The sequence below is a fragment of the Leptinotarsa decemlineata genome, unplaced genomic scaffold, assembly GCF_025532065.1.
Source record: "Leptinotarsa decemlineata unplaced genomic scaffold, Ldec_3_MD MMD2_tig00026340_RagTag_RagTag, whole genome shotgun sequence".
Taxonomy (NCBI): Eukaryota; Metazoa; Arthropoda; class Insecta; order Coleoptera; family Chrysomelidae; genus Leptinotarsa; species Leptinotarsa decemlineata.
The window spans coordinates 15,209,956-15,233,602 of NW_027412694.1; the positions used below are offsets into that span (position 1 = coordinate 15,209,956).

Here is a 23,647-nt window from a genome sequence, read left to right on the forward strand (position 1 = left end):
CTTGGAAAAAATACAAACGCCGAAATTATTCGAGCGTCGTGGATAAATTGAAAAATGAAGAGACTAAATCTCAGTAGGAGAAAGAAAAGTCAGTTAGGTTTCACTACCTCGGAGGACAATCTCGGAATGCGTTGTACCTCTCTCGGTTCCTTTTGGGAATTTCTAATCGCCACATGTCGACCGATAAGGGAAAGGGGCGATGTTTCTGGAATTCTGGGAATTCGTTAAAGGAGCCTAAAGGTTTACAGATGTAGGAGTTGGAAAGCAATAAATGAATTGACAGAGCGCGTTCAGGGATGGATTAAGCACAATTTAAGTTGGAACTGAATAACTAATAAAGGATCAGAAGAAGCTTGTTGGAAACTGTGTTTCCAACACTTGTAGTAAAGCTGTTAATCGTAGAGAATGTTTTAAGCTTCTTCAGTAAGTAATCAGGTTGTCGAGTTATCAAAACTTTATGTGTGTTGGTAACAAGGTGTAGAGTTCTAAGTTTCCCAACATTTAACCATCCTGATTCTTGCATTGCTGGGGATATATGGTCATATTTCCGAATACCAAACGAGAAACGTAGACAGCTATTCTGAATACGCTGTAGTCGGAGAGTATCCGATTGTTTCAAAGCAGGTCCATAAATACTATCGCAATAGGAAATTTTTGACATAATCAGAGACTCGCATAGTCTGAGTTTTAAGTTTGTGTTGAGCAAATCACGATTAGGAAAAAGCTGTCTGAGAACGTTATAAGAAGATTGGTTCAGATAGCTGACATGTTTAGTAAAGCGGAGATCCAGATCAAACCACAATCCTAAATTTTTTATCTCGTCCACGGAGGGAAGTATATCGTTTTCGAGGCGAACTTGAAAGGTAGAGTTGGTAAGCTTTCTGTTCTTCTCAGCTCCGAACATCATTATTGCAGATTTGTCTGAATTGAGCTCGAGCTTATGGGCAGTAGAAATGTCAAAGATGGCTTGGAGATCGTTATTAATATGCGACAGAGCAGATGTAGACTCGCCTGGCGAAAAAGAGAAATATAACTGCGTGTCGTCTGCATAGTGATGTATATTGCATTTTTTCACGGACAGATAAAAGTCACAAATATACAAGCTAAAAAGTAAGGGCCCAAGGATAGATCCTTGTGGCACTCCCTTCAATACCGGCAGAGCATCTGAAATAACTTCATCCACAACTCTTTGAGTACGATTCTTCAGATAGTTTTCTAAGAGAGACACTGCTTTCCGAGAAAAACCGAAGTAGACAAGTTTGTCACACAATATCACATGATCTAGAGTGTCAAATGCCTTGCTGTAATCTAGGAGTATTAAACAGGTCAAATTTTGTTCATCTGCAGCTTGAAAAATATCGTCAGTAATTGACAGAAGAGCCGTGGTGGTACTATGCTGAGGTCTGAATCCTGATTGTACAGATGTTATAATATGATTTTCATTGACGTACTCATTAATCTGATTTTTCAGAATCGATTCCACTACTTTAGAGAGATACGGTAAAATTGTAATTGGTCTTAGGTCAGAAAGGACAGTAGGTGAGTTACACTTAGCCAAAGGGATAACCAATCCATCCTTCCAACATTTTGGAAATTGGCAACTGGTAATGATAAAGTTTATGAAAAAGGTGAAGTGATTTATCAAAAGAGAGTCAATGAGATTGATCATTTTGAGGGATATCCCGTCAGAACCCAAAGCGTTGCTCTTGATGCGTCTCAGGGAACTTCGCACAATCTCACAAGTGACTGAGGTGAAGTGAAAGGAGTTTTCAGTTTCTTCCGAATTAACATATCGATCTAATAAGGACAATTGGCGAGCAGATCTGATAGGTTGAGGTATGGAATTGAAGTGCTGGTTAATGAGATTGACGTCTTTTAATTCATCAGGGATATCTGATTTTTTGTTGTTCCTCAGGATATCAAGCATCCTTAAGGTATTCCAAGTTGCTTTGGAATTTTTATTTCTTAAAACAAAGTCCAGATATGCTTTTTTCTCGCGTCGTATCGCACTATATGTATAATTTCTGAGGTCCTTATAGCTATTCCAATCGGCGATAGAGAAAGATTTCTTGTATTTACTCAGAGCTCGGTTTTTGAGTGCAATCATCATTTTTAAATTGTAAGTTAACCAAGGTGCTGGGGGTTTAGTTACTCTCTTCGTTTGAGAAGGGGCGTGTTTTTCGAAAAGATTAAGAATGTTGTCGTTCAGGAAGGAGACCATACAATCCACGTTATCGAATTGATAGATGAGATCCCACTGAATATTCAGGACGTCTAAACGGAATAGATCGAAGTCGAAGTTACGATAATCGCGAAAAGAAACCATTTTAACTCTTCTAGAAGAAACAGAAGCATTAATTTTGCACATCACTGACATATGGTCTGAAATTCCCTGAATATCATATACATCCACATCTAATATTCTTTCCTTATCAGAGACTAGGACGATGTTAATGAGGGATTGAGAGTGAGCAGTTATTCGGGTAGGCTTCTCTATAACCTGATAAAGATCGAACGAATTTATAAAATCTGTTAGGAGTTGAGAACGCCGGTCGTGAGTTAACAGGTTGATATTAATATCGCCGGCAGCCAGCAAAAAATCGCATGAAGGAAGTAGGTTGGCCATGCTGTCTTCGAGTTCGTTTAAACATTGGATCAAATCAGCTGAAGGAGGGCGGTATAATACTCCGAAAACGTGAGTTTTACATCTGTGGGTTGTTGAGATCCACAACTGTTCAAGATGAGAACTTATATGACCAAATAGTGTTTTGAATTTAATAGAGTTATTTATGTAGAAGGCAACGCCACCCCCTCTGCCAATTCTGTCGGCGCGAACCAAAAAAAAATTGTTGATTCCAATGGTATCAGAGTCAATTATTGGAGAGAGCCAAGTTTCAGTGACACCAAATATATCAATATTTTCATTCGAAATATATTCCGATAGCAAATGTACAAATTTTAAAGTTTCGGACATTTAAGGATATTTTCCCGACTGAAGCATATACAAAACAAACGATTCTGAAAGGTGAATTAGTAAGGGTGGTAGGCGTCAAAGCGGAAATGAATATGTTGACTTAGTATTTAAATAAATTATAAATGAATTCAAATTCAATGTAAACAAATATAGTAAAAATTAGAGTAACTGTGTTATTTGTAGTTCCGGTCAGAGGTTGTACGAGTTTTTCGGGTCCTTTTATCAGCAGTTCTTGTAGAAGAGGGCGCAACCTCGCTTCTGTTGTGAGTCACTTGCAAGAGTTCCGGATTAGACTGGATATCAGCCAGAGTGTGGTAGGTGTCGTTGATAATCAGGTGGTTATTTTTGATAGTTGCTTTGACTCCGTTAAGTTTAGCAGTATGAGGTAAGGGATTTATGAATACTCTGGTCGGCTGGACATAAATCGTTGACCACAAAGATGCTTTTATTTTTTATTTTTTAGTTTTTTGTGATTTCCAATTTTTTTAAATAAGAGACCAGTTCGATTTTAAGTGTCCGCTTTTTGTTCTTATTCTCGAATGAGTATATATTATTAACATCAGCAAATTCGATAGGTACTTCAAGAAGATGACTTAGGAGAGAAAGGGCTTCACCATTGTCTTCTTTTTCGATACCAAAAACCAACAAGTTATTCCACCGAAGTTTGCGATCCTGCGACTGTACGACTTTCTTCAAAGTATCATTTTCTTCTTCGAGTAGTAATATTTTATCGTTGACACCTAGTAATTCGGATTTGATCTCGGCAAGCGTAATTTGTGATTTATCAAATTTCTCGTCTAGATTCTTCAATAGATTGTAAATAGCAGTCAAGGAAAGTTCAGAAGTATTGGTCATTGTTTACACCAGTTTTTGTTCTAGCTCCAGTGCTAATACAAGCCTTAGCTTATCAAAAGTGATCGTTTATTTGCCGTTTCTTGCAAAAAGTTTTTTTATTTTTTGTTGAAGATTGGTGTGAGATTTCAATATAGGAAGTAATCGTTATATTAGCACTTATTCAGCGTCTAGATGAGAAAGTTGCTCACCCCGATAAGGCAGGATGCACTAATTTCCAGGTACAGATTGATGAAAATCCCAAGATTTTGGATTCACAAACAACAGTAGAATTCAGTATTTTCGAGAGCGGTTCACACAGACGTTGTTCACTCGACTCGACACCACTTTGTAAAGTATTTACAAACAAATCACAGTTCAAAAATTATTGTTGTATCTGACAGATATTTAGACTAAAGTAAGAATATAAAAGCAATAGAGCAGCTGAGAAGAGAAGTTTGTATCAACGAAACAATGGTTGTACCAATTACGAAAAACACATTCTTATCAATATTACTAGAGTGTTTTTCCAACACCAAACCGTTATTTCAACGCCAGGCATACTGGCCTGGAAGGCAATGAGGCTGCTGACCCCCTCCTTGCAAAGGAGGGTGCTGCAAGCAGCTTCATCTGACCAGAACCTGTCATTGGCATCGCTTTAGGCTTTGCCAAACAAATATTGAACATCTGGATGGCAAGAAGATTTATGGACTTCTGGTAGAATCTTCCAGGATTGGCTCACTCCAAGGCGTTTATCATCCTTCGAAGGTTGATAAGAAACAGTTGTTGGACTACAGTAGGGATGTCTAACAGGCCTTATTACAGGTCACTGTCATTTGAATCATTATATGCAGAGACTCGGACTGTCTGAAGACAGTGTGTGTCGTCTCTGTTTGGAAAATGATGAAACAGCAGAGCACATACTTTGTGCCTGCCCCGTTACGGACCGAATCAGGTTTTTAGAGTTTGGCAAAGCCGTTCTCTTACCATCTGACCTGAAAGACCACTCACCATACAAGCTAATCGGCTTCGTTAAGAAGCTGGGTTTATTTGGCCAAGTGTTAAAAGGTGTGAGCCACAATAAAACCTTGCGGGTTGCAGTGAAAGGTCGAATAGACCCACTCACCCTGGACCTAACCTAACCTAACCCACTCACAGAATTCGAAAGTTCCATTTTCAAATATAATGACGAAACGAAAATTAAGTTAGATAATTTGCCATTTGCAGGGCATCCATTGAGATTTCTAAGAATAACAGAACTTGAAAGTACAATTTTTGCTTTTTCATGTATCTTTAGAAACGTATATTTTCAATTTGATTTCACTCATAGTTATTGCTCCTGAATATAAAACTAACAGCATGCAGTATAATCTTATTGAAAAAGTGATAACCCAATGTGGATACTACAAACCTACTCATTGAAGTTTTGATACATGTTGAAATTGAATTAAAATATGTTTGTTTGAAGGTGATTGACAATGTTTCGTGATGAATTTCACTAGTTCGGACTTCCATTGTCTACTATATAAAATGATTTGAAATCCCTGAAACAAGTAAAAAAGAATAATTAAAAAAGAATAGTTGAAAATAACAATTATATTAAGCAACAATAAACCTGAAATGAAATGATAGTGAAATAACCTACAAGTAAAAATATAATAATTGAATAAATAAAAATTAAAGGAATGCAAAAAGAAAATAATGAAAAAAATAAAAAAGTGTAGAGATTCCAAGTCACGTTAGTTCACGACGTTTCGATTGTTGATATCTACAATCATCTTCAGGTGATGACTGTACTGATTCCTCCGAGAGATGACTATTTTATAGGTCGTTGAAATACTTTCACTTTCTCTACTTTCCATTTTCCGCTTCACTGATTCCGTGAGAGATGACCGTTTTGGCGATGGTAAAAAAGACTTTGGCTAAAAGACAGCAGGAGCCTCGCAAGGAAGAGAAGCCGTCACAACCAGTGCTTGCACTTCCCTACATCAGAGGATTATCGGAAAGGATAAGAAGAATTGGTTCCAAGTACAACATTAGAACCTGTTTCAGATCCGGTAACACTATCCGTAGCAGCCTCACGAAAACCAGGCCCCCAAACGCGGACTGCGATTCCAAGAATTGCATTTACCGGATACCCTGTGAGTGCGGAAAATCCTATATTGGTGAAACTAAGAGGCCATTGAATGTTCGCATTGCCGAGCACAAGAAGCACACACAGCGAGGAGAAACCAGCAAATCAGGAATAGCAGACCATGTTTGGACCCATCAACACAACATCGAGTGGTCCCAAGCTGAGATCTTGCACAGAGAGGAACATTGGTTCAGGAGAAAATTTAAGGAAACCGCATACATGTTGTCCAACAACGTATTCAGCCAGGCCAGCGTAGATATACGAAACATATGGAAACCTATCATCAAACGAAAAATGACCAACTCCCGCCAAAACGGTCATCTCTCACGGAATCAGTGAAGCGGAAAATGGAAAGTAGAGAAAGTGAAAGTATTTCAACGACCTATAAAATAGTCATCTCTCGGAGGAATCAGTCCAGTCATCACCCGAAGACGATTGTAGATACCAACAATCGAAACGTCGTGAACTAACGTGACTTGGAATCTCTACACTTTTTTATTTTTTTCATTATTTTCTTTTTGCATTCCTTTAATTTTTATTTATTCAATTATTATATTTTTACTTGTAGGTTATTTCACTATCATTTCATTTCAGGTTTATTGTTGCTTAATATAATTGTTATTTTCAACTATTCTTTTTTAATTATTCTTTTTTACTTGTTTCAGGGATTTCAAATCATTTTATATAGTAGACAATGGAAGTCCGAACTAGTGAATTAAAATATTTTTCATAAGTTTACGATATTAAGGAACTAACCTTGATATATAAAACTCGATCAGTGTCATTCAAACCTCCTTGATTATTGTATCCTTGCTGTGAAATGAATAACACCGGAATTTTGTAATTGTCTCTAATGTGTCTGAGTATATTTCCTAATCCAGTTGTGTAAATCTGTGAAAAACAAATCGAATTTCACCAGGTGTGGAAAATTATACCTACTATTTGTTTCAAGTATAGGGTATAGTGGGATGACTATGGATAAACCATATACTAAAGAATCATGCTCTGACAATGTTCATAATTAGACTCGTACAATTCGACACGCCGCAAATTATGCGTTGATAGACATTGTTGAAATAATTGTCTCTTATGAGCTAACGTAGACGAGCTAATAATGCAAACGTTTGCGACATTCATCTGCGTGTATTTGAACAACATCCGCACAATTTGCGACACGTTGAATTGTACGCCGCGCCGGTGTGCATAGCATCTTACGCTAGTTGCACACACCGTACACGTGTTTCGATCACCAAGTGACCACGATCAGTTTGATCGTCCTCTTGAAGATGATCACTTGGTGATCGTAACACGCGTCGAGGTCTTTAAATAACTGCTTGGTGTTGGGAAAAACTCCAGTAATATTCATTACAACACCAAAGGTTCCAAACGGTGCATTCTTATCAAATCGAAGTAACAAAGAGAAGCTCATCAATATGCTATTCGGAAAATTACGAGTTATTGATATCACTACCAAACATGCCAGAGATAATAAGGATGTATTGATTATTGAAGCAGCAATTGAAGAATCAAAACCTGAAAAAACCGCAGTTATAATAGGAGAAGATATTGATTTCCTTGTCAATTCAATTGGACTCACACAACTTTCTTTAAAAAATTACGGCAAAGAAAATGCAAAAACAAAAATACTTTCTTTCAAAAGTTTTTATATGAACCCTCGTTAAAAAAACACATTTTGTTTCTGTACGATACTACTTCTGCGCTTTTTAAAAAAAAGTAAAAAAACATTTTTGAAAGCATTTGAGAAGCTGCCGAATTTGGAAAAATTTGAAGCAGCATTTGAAGAAGAATAGAAGAATACTGACCTCAATAATTCTATAACTACATGGGCAAGTAAATAAACTGATAATAAAAAAATAGATACGTAAGTAAAATTATTATCATGCTTTCTTCTTTCCTTTGGAAGATTCCCACATTCTTTTGTATCAAGATGGAATAGTAGAAAGCCAAAAACTTTCTGTCCCAAATAATGTTATAGGTAATAAGAAATGAAAATTATTCATAACCATAATTAATAAACTTTATATGGCATTCATCGTTTGTATATTATCCACGGGACAGTCTAACATTTTCCGTGAAATTGTCTATAAGAAAGCGAAAACCTTCCTTTGTTATTCTTTCCCAAAAGGAACAGTTAGTATTATCACTGGCCTCAGAACACCAGCTTCAATAAATGTGTTCAATTATAATGACACCCATTAAATCACTGTCAAGCTTTCACAAGCTTGCGAGGACCCGGAAAGGTTCTTAGACCTCTTGTCCATTGGAAGCGGAAAGTTGCGAAATGCGAATACATACCAAGGTCATTCGAACGTTCCTTATCTATTTGGGTTTCAAGTAATTATTGCTACCATTGTTTGAATGGTTTGGAACTATGCCCGTCTGTGTTATTCTCAAATATTTATTTTACGATCAAGATTCGGGCATGTTGAACTTTCATGACACAAAAAGTATTTTTGTGTTTTTAATCGCCGGTAACAGATTCGAAGATTTGTTATCTTCGTATTTGAAGATAAACTTGACGAGAATGATATTAAGTTGTAAAATTTTTATTAAAACAACGATAAAAATAAAATAAATATAACAATAAAAATTAATTGGCGCTCCGGGGCGACTTCATTGATTCCAGTGGCGCATTTGCTTTTTCAGCTGCAGGAAAACCCGGAAAAACTTGCAGCACCACATCATCTGAAGATCTTGATCTAACAATGTCCTCTCTCTCATAAAACAAAATGTAGGGTGTCTCCAGAGGCTCCAATAAATTCAATGCATCGCCAGAACACTTCGTGACACGACTATCGTCAAACTTAAGCCAGTGCGTTTCTTCTTTGACCAAGGCGTAATAATGACCAAATTCAACGCCGGAACCACAGTGAACAATGACTGCATGAATATTATAACAGTGGTCTGCTAGGTTGAAATGTTCATCTATTTCGAACCTTCCAAAGAGTTTCTTACTTGCGTTAGAGGTTGAGTCTTGTTTGAAAATCATCAGTGTTATTATTAGATTGACTGGTGCCTCAGCTATACTTGTTTCCTTATAACAGTCAGTTAGTTTGGCGCATGTTTGACAATACAGTCGATCATCACCTGTTAAAAATTCCATTTTCAGATGATTTAACAATAAGCTTTGCACGGACTGGTAATTAGTCGTATTAGGAAAAGCTAGATGAAGTTCCAGAAATTCACATAAGTTTTCAGTACTTCTTGAACATTTACCACAAAGTAAACAAGTGAGGATTTTTCCAGCAGAAGATTGTGAATAATCAAGTTTCCAGAAATTTTACAAATTTTTTTTCATCTCGTTAGAGTTGAAACTTATAAAATGGATGGCTACAATCTTTATCTCAATTGTAATGAGAAATCTAATAGTTAAGATCCTCTCCTGATATCTCAAGGGAAACTATTGTTACTATCAAACGTAGTGATATCATTTCACAATCTGATGAGCTTAAATTTAAAGAAAAGACACTATATCGATGAATTTCATCAATTCGGATTTCCATTGTCTAATACTCTGATATGATATTTGAAATATCTGAAATAACAAATGGAAATAAAAATTAAAAAGGATAGCTGAAAATAACAATCATATCATGAAATGTGAATAAAAAAAAATTACAATAAAATGAAAATCAAGCAAAAAATTGAACAATGGAAATGAAATAAAAATTATTAAAGGATTTCAAACCAAGTTACTTCACGACGTTTCGATTGTTAGTATCCAGGGTGATGACTGGACTTATTCCTCCGAGAGATTACTATTTTTAGGTATTTTGAGTGCTTTCACCTATTACCTCTTTCCTCTCTCCACTTCACCGGTCTAGCAGGAAATGTCCGTTTGGTTTCCATATGTTGCGTATCTCTGCGCTAGCTTGACTGATTGCATCGTTGGACACCATGTATGCAGCTCCTTTGAATTTTCTCCTATACCCGTGTTCCTCCCTGTGGATAATCGCAGCTCGGGACTACTTGATGATATGTTGATGGGTTCAAACATGCTCTGCTATTTCCGATTTGCTAGTTTTTCCTAACTGTGTGTGTTTCTTGTGCTCGGCAATGCGGATCTTCAATGGCCTCTTAGTTTCTCTGATGTAGGATTTGACGCACTCACAAAGTATCCGGTGAATGCAATTCTTGGAATCGGAGTCCGCGTTTGGTGGCCTACTTTTCGTGAGGCTGCTATGGATGGTGTTTCCAGATCTGAAGAACGTTCTGGTTTTGTACTTGGACCCAATTCTTCTTACCCTTTCCGACAATCCTCTGATGTAGGGAAGTACAAACACTGGTTGTGAAAGCTTCTTTTTCTTGCAAGGCTCTTGCTGTATTGTAGCCAAAGTTTGTTCTACCAATACTTTGAAATAACCATTCCGTTGAAGATCTTTTTTGATGATGCCTGATTCCTTCTCGAGACCTTCCTACTGAATTCTTGGTGATTTCTTTTTTTGGTAAATTAATGGTGATTGGATTCGTGATTCAGATACTCGCCCATGTGAGTGAGTTTTTGGTATACAGATCTTTCCCACTAAATGTCGGTACTCTTCACCAATATCTCTAAGAATGGCAATTCGTTTTAGACTTCTCTCTCCATTGTGAAGGTAATGGAAGGTCTTACGCTGTTGACGTGATACATAAAGTTATCTAGTTCTGTATTCCCATAGTTCCATATTATGAAGGTGTCGTCAATTAATCTCAACCAGACTTCTTCAATTACCATATGTATGTTACCCAACCAGCAAAGTTGTTTCATGATTCCATGGTATTTTATTAGTATTTTATAATTACTTCCAAAATGCTAATTGATTGTATTAGATGATCGGTGAACACAATACAGTTGTATGCAATAAAAGTGTTTTATAAATTTGTCATGGAAACTTCCATTGAATAAAATTAAAAAACCGTTATAAAATAGACAGGAAATTATCACAGAAACGTTTTCACAACTAACTTATGAAACTTATTTTCATATGAAAGTAAATTGTTATGTAGCAGTTTTATAACACTTTTCTGTGAGATTTTTATGATAATTATAAAACTATTTCAAGCTTATTTTATAACTGTTTCCTGTAGCTTTAATGAAAGTATTTTATTAGAATGTTTTCAGACACTATTTTATTTTCATTACCATATTGTCACTTCAATGATAATTTCCCAACTATTTCATAGTATGGTATATTCACTACAATTCAAAAACACTAATATAACTGTTGCTTTTGCTAATATTTATTTGCTGCCACCAAGAATGAAATGCAGCATTTAAGAACAACCAGCTGACATCGATTCCCAATCACAGCTTTGAAAAAATCTTCAAAATTTTAGTTGTGTTTAGTAAGAATATTTTTATTTCGTTATTCAAATGGGACAGACACCATTGATATCGTGGTGGAAATTAGTTCTTCAGCAACTTCTAAATATTTGACTTTTTTTGAGTATAGGTACCCCATAAGTAAATTCAATATTTTCAAGGCAGTGGGTATAGTAACTCAACCTTATTATTCACAATTTGAAAGACTGTAAAATACAAAGGATTTGCACTTTCAAGTTTCAGTTTTCAGTTATCTATTTGGAAAACCTAAATATTTTGTTCTGAGTGAAGCAGTTTCGTATTACCACCCTTTGAATGATGACAAATTCAAGTACAGCAAGGTATGATTTACAGAAAGTATTCAGTATTCACTCCTCAAATAACTAATACCTACTATCATATAGACGGTGTCTCATAAAAGATACATAACTCTGGATTTTTCACACTTTCTGTGACAACTTGTTTGAATGAAAATAACCCTGCTTGCTTTTTGGGTTTCATAGAATTGATAATTTTTTCTTGTTCTGTATCGTCATTCTTCAGCATTCGTTCTAATACTTCTTCTTCAGCAATTTGGTAGGTCATCAAATGACTTCGTTTTAGCTTATACATCATTGTGAACCAACTGGCTTCAGGCATAGAATGGATTCGTATTAGCTTATCAGCATCAATTTTTGGCCGTGAGAGTTGGTTATTATTTACCCATGACGACGGAACTATGGTGAGCATATATACCCAAAACGTAGATAAAATGAGTCAAATCCAGCTTCAAAAAGACAAAAGTATCAACTGAAAATATAGGCCTGAATTATCAAATATCTGGTCAATTATTGGAGCTATTTAAAAGATATATTCTGACATCAAAAACTTATCCGTCATTTCCTCTAAACGCACGATAAATTAAATATCAACAATATTTCATCGGCGTTTATATAGGTTTTATCCAATATTCACCATGTATTTAGTATTAGACAACGGATATTTATCATAAAAAGGGTAATATGTAATGAATATAAGTAAATTATATTATAAGAATCACCAAAGTGTCGTTTATTAGCAAAAATGTTGCCAACTAACTTATAAACAATCACAATAGTTGTGTACCGACAGCATAGCCACAGCGGAGCAGAAAGGCAAACAAATATTAACCTTTCTATTTGTTAGTTTTCAGTTGGTGACATATATATTTTATTTTCCTAGTGTCCAATACAAAATTACTTCTTGCGTCTTCAAGAAAACATTTTTAACGCTTTTTTATTTTATTGTTATCGTTTTCGGCGGATTATATTTTATAACGCCTACTTGGAACTACTAATAAACTCTTATAAAATTGTCTTCTGATTATTTTATAAGTATCGCTTGAATATGTTGCAAGAGTGCAGTAAGGGAAGTCTTTACAAAACTATTTTTAAGAGTGTTAGACAAATTTTATAGTAGCTGCCAAAATGTTTATAAAACTGTTTTGTAGTGTTTGTAAAAGGCCTTACAAAATATTGATAATGACTATAATGTTTTATGAAACGATGCCAATTTCCTATTTAAAACAGTTTTATAAATACTTCGAAAACATTTCGGGGAGAAATGCAGTTTTATAATTTATTTCCCCGAAACGTTTCCGCAACTATTATAAAATATGAAATTGCTAGTTGAGGGGTTATCACTGCTGAAAGTGGCGATCTCATTGGCAGTCCCCCATCTTGTGTAAAGAATTCGTCTTTCAGTTGGAAATATCAGTTTCGTTCACAGCATCCTAGTAATTCCATGATTAGTTTTATACGTTCTATAGACGTAATCATAGGAACTGATGTAATTCACCATGAAACATTTTCAACTACCTTCAAACAATACTATATCAATGATGGGAAATTTGAAATGGAGAAGCTGTATACAGTTATATATTTACAAAAAAATTTATTTTATTTGAGGAATCTAAAAATGGCACCACTCGATCAAATACATTTTGTAGCCTCGCGTATGAAGTGTTTTGCTACTAACCTAGAGCTCTGTACCTACCGTTTGTGAATCGGATTGGAAGTTTTTCGAATAGCTTTTTTGTATATTAATATAGACGACGCTTAAAGAAAAATGTAAGCCCACTGTAACACAGAAACTCATGTTTGACAAGAAATTTCAAAAACACACATCAATTTCGATATAAAACTCATACACAATACCTCAATTGATCTAATGATTGCCATATTTCATTCAATAACATGGTGAGGTGATAAATGAAAGAATTGTTATCAACTATCTGATGAGCAATGAAAATTATTGATAGTTATGTATTTTATCAATAATGAACAAACCTTATACGACTCGTTTTTGACCAGGACTACCGGTTGACCTAAATGATGCTCTAACCGCGCGCTCTCCGTATTCTATCTCGAAAACGATTCTCTACAATGAATATCGAAAAACGTATAGGAAACGAGATATTAGGTCATTTCTCCGTTCATTCGACGACCTATCTATGGCTTTTCGTGACACACTCGTAAGTTGCAGTAAAGCATTTTCTGTATATAAAGTCACGCAACGCCGGTGCCGCTGTTTACATATCTCATTCGTTGTAACGTCCTTATAACCTCCCAGATGTGTATCCTAGTAATCTAGAGGGTCGACAGGGTCAACAGAGACTTTCAAATTTTGATAATTGACAACGGCCATCTTGTTGAAGCTACATCTATCGAATTGGTTGTTATTGATTGAGTATGTTCTTCTGAATCACCATGGACTTATACAGCATTCATCAACACGTGCAAATGATAATTATTGTTTGACCAAAATGTGTATTTTGTTCCGGCAACGTACCGCGCGCTTCACCCATTTTACAGTCGCTATTATCGTCCTATTGTCCTGATTCAGTAAGCGATCGATCAACACCCGTTCTTTGACGAAAAGCAAGATCTGCCGAAAACATCGCCGCTGTCTGTGAGAGTCTGGAGGAGAATCCGAGGCAGTCGATTTCGCATCTTCCACAAGAACTCAGCCATTGCAGACTACAACTTGGCGAATTTTGCATTGTGACCCATGAACTGGGGGTATGTTCGTTGAATGGGCCCTGAAGCAATTGACAACTGACCCTAAATTTTAATCCAAAAGTGACACAGGCCAACAAAGAAAAAGGTTTTTGATAACTTTGAGAAATTGACTTTTTTATATCATTTAAAATCTGTACGGTACATGGTAAAATTAATGAAACACTATGCTAAATCACTATCATGGTTTTTATTTACAGTAGGTTACTTGAAATAATGATACAGTGTTGTAATGTAGGTTTTACTAGTCAGATGGAATTGGTTTTTACATCCTTACTCGTTTTTTAAAAGTATCTTGTGTAGCTTTTCCTGTGCTGAGTCGCTTGTTGAGCTTCACGGTGAACATTAGATCACCGTAGTCTCCCATCTTTTTGATATTCCAGCGGCCCTGGTAACGTTTTTTCATCAATTTGATATCTTGGTGAAAATGCTCACCCTGCTCCCCTCTAACATCTCCCAAATTTTCCGGAAAGTAATCAAGATGACTGTTCAAGAAGTGGACTTTCAGGATCATTAAATATCCTAGCTTCGTGAAATTCTTTATCATGTTAGCTACAATGGTACGATATTTTGGGTGTTTTGCATCTGCTAAGAAAGATACCCATGCTTCTTTCTCATGTATGGTTATTGTGGTTTCAAAGTTTACGTCGAACATCATTTTCCGAATGTCGGGTCCTACAAAGACGGCTTCTTTAAGTTTAGTCTTTGAAAGGTTTGGAAATTCCTGAGAGAGATATTTGAAACAAGGTCCATCTTAAGGCAATGCCTTTACAAACTTTTCATGAAGCCTAACTTCATGTTAGGTTTTTGCGAAGAATGTTCTTCTCGCCGGGTTTTAAAGACTCCCTCACAGGCCAGTTCTTTCTGCACCAATATTGATCCCTTGCTTTACTGTTCTATTCACACAAAAAACATGGAAATTCGGTAAAACCGTCTTGCTGACCAAGAAACATGCATGTTACTTTCAACTCACCATTTATCATATAACCATGAGGTAAATAGCCAATTTTATTGAACACTATTTCTAGGTTTTCATAGGTCTCTTTCAGCCAACAGGTATAGGTATAGATACTATTGTGTAATAAAACAGGTTTTAAACTATTTTTGAAAGAATCAATAAACAGCCTCCAGTCTTTTTTTTTAATTCAACACCAAACTCTCTGATCAGACCTGGAATGTCTGAGCAGTAGCTTATTACCTTCGAGTTATGGCCAGTAATATCAATACTACAAAAGTAGCAATCATCAGTGTGATTTCTAGGTTCCCTCCATACCATAGGAACAGCGTACTTGAAGGCTTTTTTTCCTTTTTTGACTATTTTCTAAGATCTTCAACACAAACATAACAAAATATGAGAAATAAATCTTTTTCACAATGTTTTTTGTTGTTTTCTAATAACAAACTCACCACAAATAAAACAAAAACTGTCAGCAGAGTTCTTATAACCGCGATTAGACATTTTAATGAGCACATGTTCTGGAAACCAGAAAGTAAGGTTAGGTTGACAGTAAACAAAACATCAGCTGTGAACAGAACAATATAATTCCCCTTTTTCTTAACAGTAAGTGTGTTTTAGCAGTGCTACCAACTCTTCTACATCCAGCACAAATCATTTTACAATTTTATTTGCAGTATATAAAAGCTGTTAAATTTTGTAATAAATCAAAAAATTCAATATATTGATGTGCAAATGTGAAAAAATGGTAGGTGATACGGCTTAATAGGTGGCATATTTGGATTTAGCAGCCTAAAAAACAGAATAATAAGATGTTTTAAGTAAAAAAGTTTTTTCATCGTTGGCCTGTGTGATCTATATCGATGAAGTCCATTTCTGGATGGATGAGTACGTGAATAAACAAAATTGTCGATTTTGGTAGGATACCAATCCGCATGAGATCCAAGAGCGTCCAATGCATTCCGAAAAAATCACTGTTTGGTGTGGATTTCTTTGAGAACGGCGTTGCTAGGCCATCACTGTCATTGGCGCAGCAGCGGCTCGTCAGAAGAGGCAAGGGAGGCTTAGTCTCCCCATAAAAGTTGAGGTCATTCATCCCAATAAATTAAAAGATATTAACAAACAATTATGATTATTTTTTTCTAAAAATGCTTGGGTATTCATTACTTTACCAATAATTTTCAATATAAATACATGATATGCCCGAAAAAACACTATCACTCACTACGTAGTAAGTACCACACTATATCCTGCATCAACAAAACTCAAACGCACCGCCCATAAACGAATAACGAATAAACCATCAACCCAAAATAATAAATGACATACGTTACAAGGGAGCCAAGCCTCCGACCTCTCCACGAGACCGATCCAACCAGACACATACGTCCTCCTGATTTGTAATTTTAGTTGCAGAAATTATAGCGTTAGTGGCGGCTAGCCTCCAGTTGGTCTCTGTTAGTCATTAGTGTATGACTGCGTTTGTTTTTTATTTAATTATTCGGACGGGATGCCGTGACGGACCGGAACTGAAAAATATTTTTGTAAATAGTTTTAGTGTTCCTTGATTATATTTGTTATTTGTCTATAAAACAGGCAGTATTGTATTATAGCAGTGCTTTCTGGTAATATTTTCAATGTGTTTTTATAGTGTTTCCTTTCAATTTCAAGGTGTTTTCACGTTTTCACTTTTCGGTAAGTTTTTTTTTTTTCATTTAATATGGATAAGTTGGACGAAATTAAAAAATCTGACTATATAGTCCATTGGTTGCTGACAAATAATTTCGAATCTTTATCTTATGATAATAAATTTCACATTATCAAAACTCTGGGAAGGCCTCAACCAAATTTGATTTCCATTAAAGCGTCAAATAATCGACAAAATCGAGGATTTAATATTAGTTGGTACGATAAATGTGATTGGTTAACCGGCTCCATTGAACAAGAAAAAAATTTTTGTTACCCCTGTGTTTTATTTTCCGTACAAACCGAATACCATACGTGGTCTAAAATAGGATACTCAAATTTAAAAAATTTCCCTCGTTCTACAGAAAAACATTTTAAATCTAAGGAGCATATATTTTCGTCTTGTAAATTAAAATAGTTTAGCAAACAAAATATGGGTTAGGGAAAATTGGTCGAATTTAAAAAGACTCATCCATATTACGATTTATTTGGGTTCCCAACAATTAGCGTTTCTCGGACACGATGAAACCAAGGATTCGATTAATCGCGGCAATTGCAAGGAACTTTTAATGTTATAGGGCAAATATGACTCACAATTTGACACTTTTTTAAACGGTAGCGTTTTTTCGGGCACCTCAAAAACCATCCAAAATTAGCTTATAGACAGTGTGGCATATATTATTAAGGAGAATATAAACAAGGAGATTGAAAGTGTTTCTTTTTTGCATGGGAAATTGATGAAACTACTGATATCACCTTTACATCACAACTTTCAATCGTTTTTAGCAAGAAAACTGTTATATTAGAAGAGAAAAGTATTATTTATTGACCAAGAGGAGTTCATTATATTAAATAACTCAAAGACAACCCTTTTTCCGTGTTTGTGTTTTTTCAATGGTCAGTTTTATACGTATAATTTTCGGCAATACACAATTTTGTTTGCATTTATGCAAATATCACGTATTTTGCTTTAAATAGGTGCAGTACCCCAAAAAATTTTCGCGCCTCCGGCGGGCTTTTCTGTGTATATATAGTCTTTATGACTTCAGCCTTCCCTGTTCTCAAATGCACGAGCCGTCACTGCATTGGAAAGCACTATAGGTCGATGATTACCAACTTCTTTTGGCCTGAATTAGATGATCTGGACACCAACAACATGTGGTTTCAACAGGACGGCGCTACCCACACAGCACTAGATATTCATGGAATATTCCCGGTATATCATAAAACGAACGTATATATTCCAAATATTCATAGAATATTCTTGGAATATATACATGCCTTCAGAATATTCATAGAATATGCTTGAATGAATATGGCAGGATTATTCCCGAAAGAATGTGCATAGAATGTCTATAAATGGATTATTCTCCCTTGAATATTCTAAGAATATTGTCGATCGAATATACCATATGGTATATTCTTAGAATATATCCCCACGGTATATTTTGGAATATTCTATAGAATGGAATTTTGAATTATCTTATAATAACGTATTCAAATAATTCAATATTATTAAAAATAAAAATATTTGAAGATCTTAATCGAATGCATAACCTAATGTATATAACCCTGACAGTGTTAACCAGTTTTTGAACTCAACGCAAAGATTCTGGATGAATTGCTCCAACAGCAACTGTTGGAAACGACAAAAAAATTTGAATGGGCCAATAAATGAACCAATTGCATCAATAAATTGGTTAATTCTCATCCTATTTGTCTTTTTGTATTTGAAATTATTTAATTACAAAGCGAAAAATCCTGGAAACAGAGAAATGGGGAAGTGAATAATTGGAGTAAACGTTTCTCATTGGTCAATTGAAGTGTAGCGCGCGACAGTCGAATAAGCTCTGTGAAAGCGGCTGTCCCTTAATGCATGGTACATTTGCGTTTGCGTTAAATTCGACATTTGATTCAACATGGCGGTTGACGTGGCAGGTTCGCGTGTGTAATGCATGATGTGTTGGTGTTATTATCAAAGTATAATTCTGTCACGTTCAGTGTACCATTTATAATTTGGGGTTGTCCAATTTGCAGTACAGCGAATAGTTTGATTTTGGATCTTCAAACAGGAGAGTTGCATCTATTCAGTCTTCAAGAAAAGTAAGTAAAATGCAATAGTATCAATAGTAAAGTCATGGTGATTAACCTACTATACCTCATTTTAGGTTCGAGGAGAGTTGGTGTGTGGGATTTGTTGGTTTGACTAAGTACATGTTTGAACTAGAATGATTTCAGTTGTGTATAGAGAAAAATAAGTGAATGACACATTCTTTTGTATCATTTGTTTTCATAATTTTTATCACTCGTTTTCAAGATAGTATCAATTTGCCCAAAAGGAAACAGAGTGGTACCTGGTACAGGCTGGTGCGCCAAGGAACTGAAAACGCAATGATTAGTTTTCAACAAGACAATGCAAGTTGCTCTCCAAGTCATAAAATGTTGTAAATGTTCATGAGTAACCTATGCGAAAAATATCTATTTCATTTTTATTCCAGTTTTATTGTGCCACTTTCAAATAGTGATAATGAACGTTAATGTACATTTTGTTCCAGGTATTACTATTGAAACACTGGCTGATGCATTGTTGGACAAATATAAGGAAAACTATTCTGGTGAGCAAAGTTTGAATAACTTTAAGTAAGTGAAATTCATTGAAGAACCCATCATACCACTCATTTCAAATACTTTATTTGTGGGTTTATTTTTCTAAGTGAGAAACCTAACCTAACCTATTTCTTGATGTAATACACTTTTTCCTTTTCAATGAAATGATATATTTATTATTTTTTAATTAGTGCTGATGAATTCACAGAGTTGTTATTTTAGTATATTTTTCAGTATACATTTGTTTGAGAGTAGGAACATCCTAATTTGAATACATTTCTAATATTTGTAATATGACAGTATTCAGGAATATTTTATTCAGTGAATAAATATTTTGAATTAGATTTTTTATTTTTAATGTTGGTTGAAACGTCAAATATTTCAGTGTATATTGTTTTTAAAATATATTTGTTTATGAATATTATGTGTTTTATTACTTGTGTGAATCTTGTATCAAAATGCAATATATACATGCCTAATAGCGGTTACTCGTCACATTCTTGGAATATTCCAAATATTCCTAGAATATTCATAAAATATATTTAAAGAATATTCTATGGTGTTTCTCTATTGTATATTCCTACAATAAACTAAGAATATCCTGAATATTTTATGAATATTCCTCGGGTTCTATTTCTGGAATATTCTTAATAGAATATACCTTAGATATTCTAAGAATATTATAAGATATTCCAAGAATATTCCCAAGGAATATTCTTAAAATATATCAAAGGTTCGCCAGGAGCACTTCCAGGGAATATTCTCCAGAAGATATATATATCCATGGCATATTCATAGCATAATACAATATCCTTAAATGTATATTCATGAAATATACCTGGAATATCTATTGCTATGTGGGTACTTGCCACACAGCATATGTCACATTGTTCTGCACGAGCGGCATGGTCATCTCACGTGGTGGTGATGTGAATTGGCCACCGAGATTGTGCGATTTGAACCCGTTAGACTTTTTCTTGTGGGGTTTTCTTAAGTCCCAGGTGTATGCGAGTATTTCACAAATCACAGCGGTCCTCGAAGCCAACATAACCCATGTCATCGATCGGTCAAATTCAGCCTGGTGTATGCACCAGAGTCGTGGAAAATTTCAGGTTTCGGATGCGCTCCACCCAGAGAAGCCGTGGCGAATATTAGAACGATGTTATATTCCACACATAATGGCATCAACAGGTCTTTCAAACTAATATAATATTTCGATGATATCTCACACAAACGTCGTTTTATTTAAACTTAAAGATAGGAAGCGTGAAAAATCCTATATAAATAGAAATGCCTTTTCCTGACTCAATATCTATCCAAAATTTTAATGAGATTTTCTTTGATTTCAACGATAAGTTAGTTAAAATACGAATGTTAGTTACGCTTTTCAGTTGATACATTCATTTTATTACAGTTTTAAAGTGTTTTTTTTAGGTTACCATGTATCACTGGGACCATCCGAGAAGCCTGGATATCTTGGGAGGATGGAATCACCCAAAAATGGTAACTTACATGAGAGACTACGCTGACACTCTATTTTTCCACTATGGAGACAGAGTTAAAACTTGGATAACTATCAACGAACCGCATAGTGTCTGCGTAGTATTAGCACAATATCTGGCTGCACGTGTTGATAGTACGTTTCCACTCGGTACTTCTGAATATATGTGCGCACATCACATGTTGTTAGCGCATAGTGAGATATGGGGCCTGTATCAGAGGAAGTATAAGAGGACACAAAGAGGTGAGTTCAAAATGCGGTAGCCGGGCGGTTCGATGGGGGTCCTTTGTTCACTCTCTCATTCGACCGATGTGTGAGTCGGTGGTTCAAGCCGCAGGGTGAACGATCGATTCTCACTTGCCATCGTCCAACCTGTGTTAGAAATCACACGTTAAAAGGTAAGAGACCTGGTTAGTCCTCAGCTCGCACAAGTTTTCACTTCTGGTTCACGGATAAACATATATTTAAACATAACCTAAAAGATGTCGTTGTGAAAAATGTCTGACCTCAGTCGTGTAGGTACAATTCAGCCCTTTAGTGAAGTTCCTTCTTGAACAAATCTCAAGACAAATGAATGCACTGCTCTGGTTTTCTCGAAACAAAGTTTTTTGGTATTAGGAAAAAGTTAGAGCTCAGAAGTTAGAGAAAATCAGCAAACGTCGCACATTTGGTTATGACATCACCTGTTTAAATAATTGCTACGTGAATATTGTGTTCAGTGGTGAAATAATTAGACATGATTCAGACGGACGTACAATCAATGCACTTCAAATTCTGATGTTATTGAAATATATTATCATATACGAATCTATGAAAGACGTAAACTTTGTTGTTTCAACCTGGAATAGTTGACTGAAACTTCTTGTGAATTCTTTTTGAATTCAATCAAGATACGAGGGTGGTCACAGAAGTACCCAGCCCAACAAAGAAAACACAAACATTTTGAAGAAAAATGTTTTTATTTTTCAATATAATCTTCTTGCTGCTCTATACACTTTTCCCAGCGACGTTCAATAAGTTCGATACTATTTTCATTACACGCTTTATATCAGCTTCACCTGTATGTATGTATGTTTGTTTGCTTGTAGCTTTCAAGTTCGACATCTGTATTGACAGAATTATCGGCATTATTGCTTGTTTTATTCGCGGGCAGATGGCGCTGTATGTAACCTTCTTGATAGGTTGTTCAGAAGAAAATCAAAATAAAAAACATATCTTGAGAATTATAAGTGTTAGCGAAATTTTGTACTACAGATGAAATACTTAACTATTTTAATATTTTCAATTACTCGTGATTTAGTACAGAAAAAAGTTTTGAACGAAACGGAAGATACATTTTTAAATCTAATTCGATTATTTGAAAGCAAACCAGAATATGGATTTCAACAATGAAAACTTCATCGTAAATTGTACACCTAAAAAATTCAGTTACTTAAATATTTCAAAGAATCGAAAAATTAGAATTGAGGTGCTTGACATACATATCAAATCAAAAGATTGATTTCAAAAATAAAATTATTCACTGAAAAAATATTTTCAGTCTAATAATATTTTGAATGAAATTTCAAATCAAAATATAAGACTGAATTTACTTCGAAACAAATATTTCAACTGTCCGCCCTCTGTTGGAGACTTACTGCATCTCAGTATTACTATAGAATTCAAGACCTTGAACTTTATCATGTTGATTGAGAGGAATTTTACATTAGTACGTCGTCTGTTAAAGATTTATAATATTTATTTATTTATTTATTTCAACGGACAAGCCAATTTTTATAAATTGTACATGTGCTTACAAACTAAAGATACATCAGATGTTTTCAATCGATTTTTTGAAGGATAATAATGATGAATTAACAATTCCAGGTTAAGATGGTAATGATTTGCTGATTTCAATATCCTACATATTGTTTCATTCTGATCATAATTGGTTCTACAAAAAGGAATTTTAAAAATATCACTATTTCTGGTTCTTCTATCATTCACAGAGAGAGTAGTACAAAGCTCAACTATTTCTGGAGAATCAATATAGCCGTTTAATACTTTGTGGACAAACACAAGATCTGTTTCAAGTCTCCTATGAGTTAAGGTGTTCATGTTCAATATGTTCAATATCTGTGAGTAGTTATACTCTCCTCTATTTAATCCTAACTGAAAAGCAACATATCTCAAGAATTTGTTTTGACACCCCTCTAACAACTCAACATCAACATTATAATAGGGTGACCATACAATGGAGTTATACTCAAGAATGGATCTCACTTGTGCACAATAATTCAGTTTTATATATTCGACACTTAGGTCTCTAGCAGAACGAATTGTAAAACCTAACATCTTACGGGCTCGAGATGAGGCTTCCGTTATTTGGTACTTAAATGACATTTTTGAGTCAAAAACAACACCTAAATATTTTATTTTATCCGTTACTGCTAAATCATTCCCATTAATTTTATACGAGTAATCATATACATTATTGATCCTTGAGAAAGTAATTTTTTGACACTTATCTGGATTCAAATGCAAAAGGTTGACGTAACACCAGCTAGAAAACTGTACCAAATCACATTAAAGTTCCTGAGCATCTGATATATTTTGTATTGA

At 35.1% G+C, this 23,647-nt stretch overlaps 1 protein-coding gene and 1 long non-coding RNA gene across 3 annotated transcripts in view; both read left to right on the forward strand.

Moving 5' to 3' along the window:
- LOC111517529 (myrosinase 1-like) overlaps positions 1-23,647 on the forward strand; it is a 71,325-nt gene that overhangs the window by 20,931 nt on the left and 26,747 nt on the right. For both annotated transcript variants that reach the window (XM_074183616.1, XM_074183618.1), the window contains exon 3: positions 20,980-21,289. In XM_074183616.1, coding sequence (XP_074039717.1) covers positions 20,980-21,289 — 310 coding nt within the window. The remainder of the gene's footprint in view (positions 1-20,979; positions 21,290-23,647) is intronic.
- On the forward strand, positions 18,171-19,966 carry LOC141485932 (uncharacterized). Its single transcript, XR_012467539.1, has 2 exons — positions 18,171-19,041; positions 19,494-19,966. It is a non-coding gene; the product is annotated as an uncharacterized lncRNA (long non-coding RNA).